The 13750-nt window shown below is 43.1% G+C and overlaps 1 protein-coding gene across 4 annotated transcripts in view; it reads left to right on the top strand.

The window, feature by feature from the left end:
- SH3KBP1 (SH3 domain containing kinase binding protein 1) overlaps positions 1–13750 on the top strand; it is a 298864-nt gene that overhangs the window by 142038 nt on the left and 143076 nt on the right. For all 4 annotated transcript variants that reach the window (XM_074359924.1, XM_074359925.1, XM_045516323.2 and 1 more), the window contains one exon: positions 9189–9292. In XM_074359924.1, coding sequence (XP_074216025.1) covers positions 9189–9292 — 104 coding nt within the window. The remainder of the gene's footprint in view (positions 1–9188; positions 9293–13750) is intronic.

The following is a 13750-nucleotide window of genomic DNA, read 5'->3' as shown; positions in this document are numbered from 1 at the left end:
AACTTTGAAAATATCCACATGTAACTGCTCTTGGCAGAAATAGCTTATTAAATGGACAGCCCCTTTCTGAATTATGCTGGCAGTAGAAACTCAATTTTTTGGGGGTCATATGTTAATTGGCTGACTTTAAGATGCTTTCAGTGGCTTCTTTAAACAGGGCATTAGATTCTGAAGTTTCTAGGGCTGAGGAAGGATCAGGGATTCAGGTCCCTCCCTCTGTTTCTAGATACATGGCACCTGGGCTCACAGATGGATGGTGAGTGGGCATTCATGATGAGATGGCAGCCACGTAACCATCATGAGACACACGTGGGTGTTGGTAAATGAGTTGCATTTCTTGAAAAAGGTGTGCCTGAAAGCTGAGAGGTGTCGGAGCTGAAGGCGTGGAGAAGAACATACATTGACACTCAGAGAGATTTTACATGCTGTGGGATGTGGGCAGTGCTAGAGAAAAGCAGTGGTTGTTAGGGGAACCCAGAGAAGGGGCCCCCACGGTGGAGACTGTGTGTGGACCCTTCCGTGTTACTCTGGTGCCTCCACAATCATGTTCGTGCACACATTCTTTCTCTCATTCATTTCATTGTGTTAGGCCCTCACATATCAGTTGACTCTTGAATGAATCCATTTATTCATTAATACACATTTGTTGAGTGTGTACTCTTGATAGGTTCTGGGTATTAGGAATAAATAAAAGCATCCATGGTGGAGGTTAAGGAGGGAGGGAGGTGGTGTGTGTATGTGTTTGCAATGTTGGGATCATATCATACATATTATGTGGTTTGGTCTTTTAACCTAATGTATGACGGGCACCTTTTACACATCAGTACACATAGAACTGCTTGCTTGGTTTAATTGGCTGCTGTGTTTCCCACGACCGGGATAAACCATGATTAATGAAGCCATTCCCTCACAGTGGACTTTCAGGATATTTCCTGTGTGGATCTCTGCGCGCGTCCTCATTTGTTATTAGAAACAATGCTGCCTTGAACATCCTTACACATTTATCTCTGCCTACTTAAAACAAGTGTTTTCTGTCTTTTAAGAGGACTAAATTTAAACAAATATACATAATTTCTTGTTCAGATCTAGCCCCGCTCTACTGTTTGGTGTAATTGACAGTGGACCCTAAACTTGGAAGAAGAGAGCAGTTAGGAATATATTAGGCACTGTTTAGTATCACAGCTGCTTTGGGCTACGGTGTTGGTGGAGAACGAGACATCTTTAACATAGTGGCAAGACTCCAGGGGATGCCATCTTCCCATCCTTGCAACAATTCAAGGTGGCACTAGCTTTTTTTTTTTTTTTTTTAGTGAAATGCACATACCGTCAAATTTACCATCTTAACCATTTCAGCATTGGCTTTTAATCAAACATTGGTGGTTGCCCTGCTTAACATTGAGTTAAGGATTTAAGTCTTTCCCTCCATCCTTCCAGTCCTTCTCCAGTGCCTCTCTCACTGCCTGGGAATTTGGGTTCACAAAACCATGACCCCCAGACAGAATATCGTATAGGTACTTAGGTACTCACTAGTTCATTCATCCATCCATTTATCAAGAATGGATTGAATGTCTTCTCTAATAGGCTCTGAGCTAGGTCCTCAGAGGATCAAAGAATTCAGAGAGGGTCACTGGCCCCCAAAGGGGTCAACCGAGACACATCAACTGATGATGATACTGTGTATCTGCCTTTCCTTCCCTGTGTATCTGATTCCTTCCACCATGTTTTTCAGACTTTCTCTTTCATTGTCTTCTGTTGGGCCATCTGCCTGCTTCTAGGCTCCCTCCCGCAAGCTGTCCTGCATGCCCCTGACACCAGGCACTTCTCCCTAGATCGCTGTCCTCCTCACATCTTGTTGTCACTTCTCTGCCCAGAAACCTCCTCTGGGCAGGTTCTCATAAAATTAAGTTCTCATCCTTCGCTTGGCATCCAAAGTCCCCTAGAAACACATTCCCAGTCTGTCTTCCTGGTGTTATCTTGGGTTGGCAGAAGACAGCTACACACCATAACTTATTTTACACATATGCCTCATACAATTTATCCAGGCTTTCTGTGCCCATCCGTAAAAATGGAGCCAGCACCACTCATCTCATGGGGTTGGTCCAGGGACTTGAGGAGAGGCAGATAACATGCCTCGCACGTTCTTGGCGCACAGCAGACAGACACCTAGTCAATGCTTGTTGTCTTTATCACCAAAAAGATTCAGTTGATTTTCCTTATGTGATTTTTTATTTCACCTGCCTCCCTCCCTGCCCTCTGTGGCTCAGAGGCCCTAATAAGTGGTTCCTTTCTGGTTCTACACTTTTCTCCAGTATTCTTGTGGGAGTTAGAAGCAAATGAGCACTGCCATAGCTCTAACTGCTTTTCAAATAAACCTTGCCTTTGAAGTAGCAGGCAAATGGATTTACTGTTTTCAGCCCTGCAAAGATGCTGATTATATACATCCCTTGGAGAATCACACAGGCTCATCTCCAGGGACCAGGCAGTGCTGGTTAATTAAATACTGTACATTTCCACTGCCACAGTCCAGCCACAGCCAAGAGAGGTTTGGAAAGAAAGACCCATGAGTTCTTTTTTTTTTTTTTCTGGCTTGCCATCATCCTCTGAAGTGGCCTCCTCTTCCTCTGAGTTACATTATGTTGGAAACAGATGATGCATGGGAATCTTTCCAGGAGAGAGTGTGATGCTGAGTCCACCAGATCAGTAATTCCGTTTTCTCTTCCCTTGCACCCAGCATCCACTGGATGTCCTGAGTATACAGGGTGGCTCTTCACGTTTATTTGATTCACTTTGTATTGTTTTTCTATCCTGGAATAGGAAACCTGGCCCCTTGCATAAACTGATGTTTCTGACTCAAAAACAGCTTCTTCAGGAATCCAGAATACTGCTCAGTAAGTTAGGGAGTGGCTGCACCCCCAGCAGTGTTTGCTCACAAACGGTAGCAGAGATCACCGTCTTCCCACCCCAGGGCCCTCAGGAACTCATTTCCACAGATGGAGACTGCTTAGTACAACTGTCCCAAAGGTCTGTGAAATAAAAATCCCAGCACAGCAGCATTCCCCTGAGTTATGTATTAGGATGTCACTGCCAAATAAGTATGAGTTTTCTCCCTTTTGGGAGAAGCTGAATATAGGACCTGTATGTCATGGTCCTGGAAGTGTCCCATTCATTTTTGAACAACTGGTCTGTCTACATGTCTCTCAACCCTGGCTGGATGTTAGAATTAGCCAGGGAGTTCTTAAAATTCAGGTGCCCGAGCTGCACCCCAGACCAGTGACATCAGAGAATCTAGGGGTGGGGCCCAGGCATCTGTTTTTTTTTCCTTTCCCCCATTTTTATTGAGAAGAATTTCAAATGTATTGGAAAGCTGTAACAACAGTACGATGAGCACCCATCTAGATTTGCCCATTGTCAACATTTTGCCACATTTGTTTTCCCCCTCTCTCTCCCTCACTCACTCACTGTATGTAATATATGTGTGTATATATGTGTCTGTATGTGTGTGTCACACACATGCCTTTTGTTTTTTTCTTAAACAATTTGAAAGTAAGTTACAGAGAACAGAACACACTTCATCCCTAAATACTTCAGAGCAAGGACATTCTTCTATGTAACTGCAATAGAATTAACACACTCAGGAAATGTAACATTAATATAATGCTATTATCTAATATTAGTCCATATTCAAATTTCCCAAGTTCTTCCAATAATGTCCTTTATAACCTTTAAAGGAAACCCTGAATCCAATTAAGGATTGCATTATGTTTAGTTGTTATATCTCTTTACTGTTTTAAAATCTGGAACAGTCCCCTAACCTTTAAAAATCTTCAGTGATATTGATTTTAAAAAGATTGTTTTTAAAGGGTCAGTTTTTGTCAACTGTCCCTCATTTTGGATTTGCATGGTTGTTTCTTTGCAGTCAGATTTAGGTTAAACATTTTGGGCAGGGGCATTCTGAAGGTGATGCTAAGCCCTTCTTAGCATGTCACATAAGGAGGCACCTGATGTCAATTTGTCCCATCATTGGTGACGTGAACTTTCAGGCTGTGTCTGGCAGGTTTCTTCATATGAAGGGGACCATTTCCTTTTGTAATTGAGTCATCTGTGAGGAGATGCTTTAAGACTCTGTAAATATCCTAAGCCCCATCAAGATTTCACCCAGTGGTTTTAGCAACAATTGATTCTGGTTATAAAAAGGTGATTTTCTGTTTCTATCATTTCTACATTTATTAGTTGACATTCTTTTGTAATGTCTTTCCCCTCTTGGCCGTTAGTTACCTGTCTAATCTTAACCATCCATCCCTCTAGCTAACTATCAGCCTTGCTCCCTATTGCATATATCAGTAAGGGCTCATGAATTTTTTGTTGAAATGAGTAAGCCCTTCAGTATATGCTGTTATTGTCCCCAATTTAGCCAGTGGGAGCCCCATCAAACTGATCCTTATGTCCTTTTGAAATTACCACTGAAGCGTTAGAGCACTTGGTCAGTTGCGGCATAACCAGATCTTCCAGTCTTGCTTTGTGTTTTCTTTGCCCTGGCCTGGGAAGAAGTCATTTTTCTATGGTGACCTAGTTCCTCAGGGGCTGCTATTTAGAAAGTTATCAGTAGTTTTATGAAAGTTCCCCAGGTAATTTCAATGTGCAGCCAAGACTGAGAACCGCTGGTTAGCATCCTCCAAAGGGAGACTGCTTGTTCCCACAAAGTGTTTTCCTGTTGTCATTTGTAATTAGTGGCTCTGATTCGTTGGTGAGGTTTAAATTTTTGTGGGCAGTGTCACTTGTGGAGTCAGGTCCCTGGCCTCAACCTCAGAGAGGGCAGTTCCGTACGTCTGCCCTGCACGTCAGCATCCTGACACAGGTGGTCCCCAGGCCATGTCTGGAGAAAATGCCAGAAGTAACCCTGAGAATTAGGGGCCTCTTCTGATATTCTTCTTTGATTTTATAAATGTTTTCTCTTTTGTTAAATGATGTCAGGATCCTGCTGTGTTCCCTAGACACATGGTGGGGATCTGTTGGATTAACTTAGTGAGTTCCTTGGTAACATCAAGTGATTTAAAGCCTCATAGTTATACTCTTGTTCTGTCGCAGAGGCTGTGGGATGTGAAAAAATAGACTGTATGAGTGCTGAAAGTTTTCAGTTGACCCAAAGATTTTTTCAATCACGGCACTATTTGTTGTTATATTTTTGTGGTCATTGAATGAATTGACCTAGTAAAGTTTTCACATGTCGTAAGGCTCTGGAAGGCTCTGAAATACAGATGTGTGTGCTTTTTCTGAGGCTGGGTCATGGCACCCTTTTCAGTTTCTACTATGTCATTTTGAGAGACTGTGAATATACGACATTTCCTCCCCCTCCAACCAGCTTCATTTCATTAAAATACGGGCCCCAGTTCCCAGCAGCTGTAAGGCAACACTCCTGATTTGTGAATTTTTCACTTCTCGGTTTCACATCTTAACCGTGTACCAGGCTAGCCCAGCTGGCCCCTTTTGTACTCTCAAAACTCAGAGCCGAGAATTCTTCTTAAGAATAGTCAGACAGGGGAGGCAGTCTCTGGAGTTGCATCTCCTGACTTGAAACCCCAGGCCCTTCTAGCACTTTCTTGGCGTAAGACCACTGGTAAAATGCTGAAGTCTCTATGTGCCTCCTCAGTCTCCCTGTCTGTGAAAGGAGGTTCAGGATCTATCCCAGAGGCTCAGTGCGACAACTAAATGGACTAAAGCATTTAAGGTGCTTGGTAGTCTCTGACACACAGTAGGTGCTCAATAAATGTTAGCTATTACTATTTTATTAAACAAAGCTGATCATGAATGAAAGGTGGTGATGAGGTCGCGTGAGAGTTGGGCGTGTCTGCCTCGCCATCTGTGTGTGCCGTGTTCCTCTAGATGAATGCGTGTTCACGCATGTGTGTCTTGTGGCCGTCATACAACATGGCAGTAAAGTAGAGGCGTATCAGGTATGCCTTGGGAAGTCTGCCCTAGTCATGCGTTTTTGGTAAGCCATCTGCCCATATACATTTGCTTCAATCTCCATAAAACTTGTGTCCATTACTTCTTTCAATTATGTGTAAGGAGTTAAGTGGTCCTGCCTAGAAAATACACATACTGAAAAAAGAAAAAAACTCAGTGAAATGTATTAACTTGAGTTCATGTGGACTGGCCTCTGGGCATGAAGGTGGTAGCTTAAAATGAAAGAATTCCAAACCATAGCCTTGGGCAAGTCATACATTTTTTTCCCCTCCAATTTATACCAGCTATTGAAAGAAGATGATATTGTTGTCTACATACTTCCTTGAGGAAGGTCAAGATCAGCTGGTAAACATCAGTGAAATGCCAGGAGAGGAAAAAATGGCAAATGACATCCTTAAACTCCCTTAGATTTAAGATGGACGGAGGCTGCTGAAATGCAGTGTCTCCTAATGGCAAACATCTCCCTGCCCCAGACTGGGTTTTAGGTTGGGTGGAACTGGCAGACAAGATTGAAACAGTGACCTGCAGAAGGTGAGGTTGGAGAGCAGTGGTACAGGAGTTTGGGAGTTATCTGTAATGAGAGAGCCACAGAGAAGCCCTGGGGCTGTGTTATGCAATGTTGCAGGAAGAAGTTAAGTACAAATTGCAGAAAACTGGGGACGAATTTGAACTAAATTGGTTCATCCAGCATCGGAGCGAAGGCTCTGAACTCAGGCCAAGGAGATACTGCCACTTACTAGCTTGGTGACCTTGGGTAAGTCACTGAGCCCCACTTTCCTCATTTGTAAAATGGTTACTCATTCTGGCTTTTTTTCTTTTTAACTCATGTGGTTGGCAGGATGAGTTAGGGTGAGGGGTATCAGAGGCGCTTTAGAAAAGATCACAAACTATCCCTGTGCCAGAGGGAAGAATGGTTTCTGCTTGGGGTCAGGTCACGTGACCTTTCCCACCCACAACCACTGGATACCTCCCTGTAGGGCTCACTTTTCTTGGTCCTGTATGTTGGCAGTGTGCTTTATAGGTCTTCATGCCACCAGCTGAACAGCTTTCTTAGAGGCTTTTAAGAAATATTGACTAGCCTGGCGGAGAGAAATTAGTATGTTGTTCTTCCTGATTCCAGACAGGGCTTTATAGGAGGCCGGTGGAAAGATTTGGTTTGAGAGAAATATTATTCTGTTCCAGATCCTGAGCTGGGTTCATCTTTTCTTAAAGAATATATCGCCTCTCCTTTGCCATTTGTGTAGTGTTGAGTTCGTTGCTATTTTTTACAGAGGGTTTTGTGACGACATGAACTTACATATAACTAAGTTTTATGATTTCAGTTAACACAAGGTCTTCAGATGTTATTTTTAAGTCACTTTGGTCAGGACTTTGGTGACCTCTGTGGCTATGAGTGTCGGGTTTCAGACATGTCATGTTTACTTGTTTCATGTCCGGATTTGTATCTGCAGGGTTTATTTTTTAACATCTAGCAAATAAAGCTCTTAAAAGTTTATTGTAGAACTTCATCTTAAGAGGTGTATACGGGGGCAGGAGAGTCACAGGGAGTAGGAGCTGGGAGCCAAGATCACCTTGTCATCTGGACTTTCTCAGCTAGAATGAGACGTCTGTGTCCTTTATGACAGAGTGTTCGATTTACCTTCCTTTGTGTTGGAAGCCAGGGAATCTGGTGGAGGTCTTTGGGCAGTACTGCTCCTACCGACTTCCCGCCTGGGGAGAGCCAGTTGGGGTGGGCCCTCTGTCCCTGGGAGAGCCAGGCCGTCCAGAGTTGCCCTCCTCTGCCCTCTGACAGTGCAGGTAGCCCCTAGGAATTGGCCAGAGAGCTCTGCGTCTGTTCTCATCAAGGCCAGGCGGCTCGTGATTTTGCACAAAGGGGTGGAGTATATCCATGTCGTCACCAAGGATGTGATCAGACGAGATGTTGACTCTGAACTTCTGCGCTCTTCTCTCTCTTCAACTCCATTCTTCCTTAGGGAGGTTCAGGTGGAGAAAAATGGACCAGAGAGAATGAGGCCACTGGCTTTTGAAAAATACTGATCCAAGAGCACGGATCAGATGCAGCCAAGGCCTCCCCCTTGTACGATGTCACGCTGTACAGTGTGGCCTGTGACCACTCCTGTGGGAACTTGCTTTCTCAGGGAAAGATTAGAAAAGGAAGAGAATCCCTGTAGGCAGTGTCCAAAAACAGTGTCAGCATTTCTAAATGTATTTCCTTGAAGTCGTTGATGCCTTTGGTTTTCTAGGCCCTGTGTTAACAGGAAGGAATGCGGTCAAGCCTTGAGTGACAGACTTCTGAGCAACACAGGTCTCAGTCCCTCTCCTCTCCACCTCTTCCCAGCTCGGGCCTCCACTGCTGTCTGTCTGTCTGTCTCTGCCCCGCCCCCTCCCGCGCCCCTATCACACGTACCCCATGTGTGTTCTTTCTCCCCACAACGCATGTCTGCAGAGTGGACAGTTGCATCTGTACTTTTACCAGCTCTAAGCCAGGGCCTCGCATTTGGGCTACACTAGGTGAGTGAGATGCTGTGACCTTGAGTGTCCTTCGGTCAAGTGAAGAGTGGCCCTGGCTTTTATTTGATTTGCCTGGGCTGGTTCTGTATAAGCAGCCAGGATCCTGCTAATGGATCCCCCGGGACAGAGGGAAGAGGACAGAAGTGGATTTGCTGAACCCCTGTGGGGTTGAAACGGTACCTAGAGCCGGCTGGAATCTAATCAGCCTTTGCTTATCAGCCTTGAGTTCCAGCATGTGAAAGGGTGATGATGAGTAAGAAAAAGGCCAGGATACTTTATCTTTTCTTTTGCACATTTGGGGAAAATTTCCTCTGCCTTGCTAGCATTTGAAGCAGACCATTCTTTTTACTCTCCCATATCACATCAGCTCTCATTCAAAATCACCAGCAGCAAATCCAAAGCCCTATCCACAGAAAACCGTTTAAGGCAACACTGTGCTCCTGCGCTTCAGGGGTGGGGTTTTGCCTTCTGCGCCAACGGATCGGTTTCTCACATCCATGCCTTTCTGACCCAGCAGCTTTAAAAGACCGAGAAGCATTGCTCTGCTTTCTCCCGCCTCTCTCTCAGAGACCAGAGCTGCCATGCCTCTAGCTATGTCCCAGAGAGCATATTTGAGACAAGTCAGCTTAATTTGCCTGCATGCCTAGGACGCCTCTCTTTAAAATCTAATTTTTAGATGAGCTGTATCCAAATATTTCACTTTTCCCATCCAGGTGAGCGACGGAGGCGCCGGTGCCAGGTGGCGTTCAGCTACCTACCCCAGAACGATGATGAGCTTGAGCTGAAAGTCGGCGACATCATAGAGGTGGTGGGAGAGGTATGTGGGCCAGGCGGGTGGGTGCGGTGGCCTCGCGTGGGCTGTCAGAACCCACCTGTGGCTGGTTGGCCAGGCTGTGGTGGGTGTTAGAACTCAAGAAACCTTAGACATCATCTAGCTAAGTCTCTTCTCAGGGAAATTTCCTCCAGAGAGGCACGCCACCAAGCCCGTTGAGAGCAGATGTGGGGCCATTTAAAGCTATTGTCTTTCCAACAGCATACTAGGTACCTCTGAAATTCACACCTGAGGCCTCAGCTTTTCTCCTCTGCTTCAGTTGCTCATAGGCTCTGGGTATCCACAGTGACCCTGATCCATCTGCAGAGGATGGAGTCAGTATTCATCATGAGGAACACAGTGGATTCAGAGGGAAGGAAAAGAAGTGACATTTAGAGAAGACCTAGCATGTGACAGGCGTGACAAGATCCTTTACACATTGTCCTATTGGCTCTTCATAACCACTTTATTTTGTAGATGAAGAGGCTCAAGAGAGCCTAGAAGAGGCAGGACTGAGGGCTGAAGCCAGGTCTTATTCTTTCCACGGTGCTTCATTCCCTCCTTCCTGCTTGGTCCCGACTGCCCGGAGCCAGCCCTGCCGGTGAAGTGTCCCATTGGATGCTGGCACGGGCTTTTTGGGCTCCACCCCCTCAGGCCTGGGGGATCCTGGGCTTTAGACTTAGAATCCGAGCATTCATTCTGATTAAACACATATATCTGTGTATAGAAATACAGTTTTCTGATTGCTTTGGTTTCCTGAATACCATTTGACCTTACAAAAACCCATGATTTACAAAAAAAAAAAAAAGGAAGCTGGAAGTCAAGGAGGCAGTTAAGTGAACTGTGACATGGGTGGAAGTGGCAGGGCTGATGCTAGCAGCCAGAGTTCTTGACTCTCATATAAACGTAAAGCGAGCAGGCATCAAAGCTTTATTTAACTCATTAAGGAGGGGATCTGCAAGATGGTAAGGCTGGCTCTAGGAGAACTGTGGAAGAGCCAAGTGTTTATAATGAATGAAAGAAAAAATGCTAAGTTAAATGCAAAACTACACTAGTATCCTATAAGGCAGCGAGACTGTAACCTTTGGGATTATCTTTTCTAGGGGATGAATCACTCGCATCTCTGCTGGTCAAAGTTTATTTTCATCGTCATCTGACAGGAGTCACTTGCATCGCTTTTGGTTTTATACCCGTTAATATCTGCGCTAACAGAGTTGTAAACTATCCTCATAAATAATAACTAGTGTGTCAAGTAAAGACACACATCCCTAGAGAATCAGTTAATGGGGTTCCCAGCGTGGTACTGGGAGGACGTGCCATAACCCCTTTGCCTATTCCCCAGTTCTGGATAATTCGTATTAGTATGGCATTATTTCATCATTTTGTATCCCTGGTGCCAAGAAGGGCACGTAGGAGACATTTGTAGAAAGTTGAATGAGTGAAAAACGGATGAACAACAGAATAGAATATTTATGCAATGGTAGAAGGACATATTTCTTAAGACCGAAACCATGGATGAAGTTCCAGGGTTAAAAATAAACAGTTGTGACTAATAATAAAAGAGAGCTAACGTTGGTTTGATTTGAAGTGAGTTTAGCTAAAGAAAAAGGACAACAAACAAGAAAAAATTTGCAATAAATTATGATGAAAAGTTATTATATATGTAAAATATGACAGTAGATTAGGAAGCTACTGTAATAACGGTAAGGATAGATAAATCTGCCATAAGCACTCATCCCACAAGGGGAAATAAAAATCTTAACCATTGAGAAAATGTTCTGCCCTGCTATTAAAAATAATCAACTTAAGACAATGATGAGCACCTTCTTTTGAAAATCCTAAGAAAATATTTAGTGGTAAGACTTGGCAGTGCTTAGAAGAACTGGTGACTTTGTATAGCTTTATGATCCTTGTATGAGGCCATTTAGCAAGGTATATCAAGAACTATAAAAATCTGAATTAATACCCTTTGACTCAGTAATCTCACTGCTAGGAATTTATCCATGCAAAATAGCTAACAGAAAAAAGTATGTGAAACATGTTAATTGCAGCAATGCTTGTGATAGTGAAAAATCATCAAGAAAGAAAATAGTTATGTGAAGTAAGTTATATTATCCAGCTAGAAGATTGTGAAGTCATTAAGATGGTAAACACAGAGGCTTTAAATCTGTATTTATTACTGTGCATTGTAATTATCTGTTGTATTCTACTAACCTGAGAGATTTTCCACAGCAGGGATCTGGTTTTTATCTATCTTTATATTCAAAGTATTTGGAATAGTGCCTGAAACCTAATACGTACTTTAATAAATGGTTGCTGAATAAGTAAATGAATAAATGGAAGTATGAAAAAGGTTTTTTTTCAAAGTAAACGAACAGATCAGAACCCAGAATTGCATACCCTAGGATATGGCAGTGTAAATCTATCTCTTTTCACGTGATTAAAGTCTGAAAGGGAACAAGAATTGAAAATGGTTATGTCATAGAAGATGATTTTCCCTTTAATGTTGTTTGAAGAAATACAAATCAAGATCAGGAAAATTATTAGTAAATTTCTGGGAGATATTGCCTGCTCTCACCTGTTGGCTCCAGGGAAGCTGAGCATGGGTCACTAAAGGAGAGGAGTGGTTGCAGGGCTGTTATGCTCCGGCCCCAGCCTCCTTCCACCCCTGCCCGTGCAGGGCTCTGCTTCATCGGGGCTTGCCCCAGGTAGGAAAAAGGAAAACTCACGGTGAAGCCTGTGCTATTTATGTAAAACAAAGCCTAACGGTTAACCTTTTAATCCATCTTTTAAAAATTATATCATCAAAAATTAATTTTCCTGTTGTTCCAATTTACTTGTAATAGGTCAGATCCTGGGCCATTGTCACTGTACAATATAAAAATCTGTCCTTTTCTCTTATAATGGATGTTGAATAAATGCCAGTGGGTAGCTATTGTCTAATTCCACTGAAGACTAAAAACAAAATAAATATCCCAAATAAACAAAAACCCTTAAATCACAGGGACAGGTTGAGATAAGACCATAATAATAGCTTTGCAATACTATAGAATCAATCTACTGGTTAATAAAAATATAACATTGTATTATGTATGTGTGTGTGTGTATATATATATATATATATATATATATATATATATAAAACATGTTATATTTTGATTGATTGATTGATTAGTAGATTAATTCTATAGTATTACAAAGCTATACACATACAAATGCCTGTACTCCACCCTACCCCTCAAGAGATAACTCTTAGGAGGATTTTGAATGTATGGACTGGCTTTTAGAAATAGTTGAATCAAGTAGAGACTCCTAAAAACTGATATATGTGTATCTTAACATGTAATCTTAGCTTAAAATATAAAAATGTATATTCATTTGCCATTTGTCCACACAGCCTCATAGGGTCAAGGTATTTTCCTTAACTATGGGTTTGCTGGTTTGAGTTCCATCCTCTCCAAATCCAAAATGCATTCTTTCCAATTCCCATCGGTTTCTTTAAAGTGGATTGATAACAGGGTAAGTGAAGCAAGTGGAGTTAATAATTCTTCTAAAATGCTACAGTCCCTCATCCCCAATCTCTTTTAGTTAGTTGTCTTGTCTACACCTCATTTCGCACTGTTTTTGTTTTAAACCTTCAAATTGTTATCATATCCCTTCTCACCACTAATGCAGTCTCTTCAATCTTATATCTTTTTGTGCTATTTAACGAACTTGTGTGCTCGCAGTAAGGGCAACAAGCCGAAGCAGGTTTGTGTGGACATGGCGTTGACCCTTGGTAGGGCGAACAGCTCTTCTGGCAGAAGTCACAACTTCAAGCACTCAGCTTGGATGGGCCTGTGCAGCATGGCTTAGAGGAGAAATGGGGAGTATGGGGTGGTCTCCATTTGGTGAGTGAGTTGGTAAAGTGAAGGTTGCTCTAGAAAGTGCTTACCGTGCTTCTGCCTCCTGGCTGGGGGGTGGGGGCGTGGTCTGCTGTGAGGGGGAAGAGTGTCATTGTGATATTAATGGAACTAGGCTGCCAATTCAAAAAGAAAGCTAGCAGGCTGAATCCCTGGGAGGTATTTTTTAAGAAATCATGTAATTACATACTTGTGACATTTTTGTCCAGAGTGGGGAGGACTGATCATTACAGGCGAAGATCTAATGGAAAGAACAGAGATGGCCTGTGGACAGGGTTACCAGGGGAAATGGCATTTGAGGGCCTCTGGAGTTTTGAAACTGGCTTGTTTTTTGGTGTTTGGTTCTTGTTTTTTTTTTTTTCAAAGTGCTTTGAAACCTCTTTGTTTTCCTGTCTATGTTATCTGGAGCCTGGGAAAGGAGCCACACTTCTTATGTTGGATGAGCTTGGTCTCATCTGGTCTCTCCTAGTGGTGACCCAAGGGATGTTCAGAGATTCTGGCTGTTATTTGTTCTTTGTGGTTAGCTTTTTGGTTTCCCTGTGGTCCCCCAGTCATGCTGGCT

This window comes from Camelus bactrianus, chromosome X, assembly GCF_048773025.1.
Source record: "Camelus bactrianus isolate YW-2024 breed Bactrian camel chromosome X, ASM4877302v1, whole genome shotgun sequence".
In the NCBI taxonomy this organism is placed as follows: Eukaryota; Metazoa; Chordata; class Mammalia; order Artiodactyla; family Camelidae; genus Camelus; species Camelus bactrianus.
Note: the sequence above shows the minus strand (reverse complement) of the source record. Positions and strands in the feature narration are given on the sequence as shown.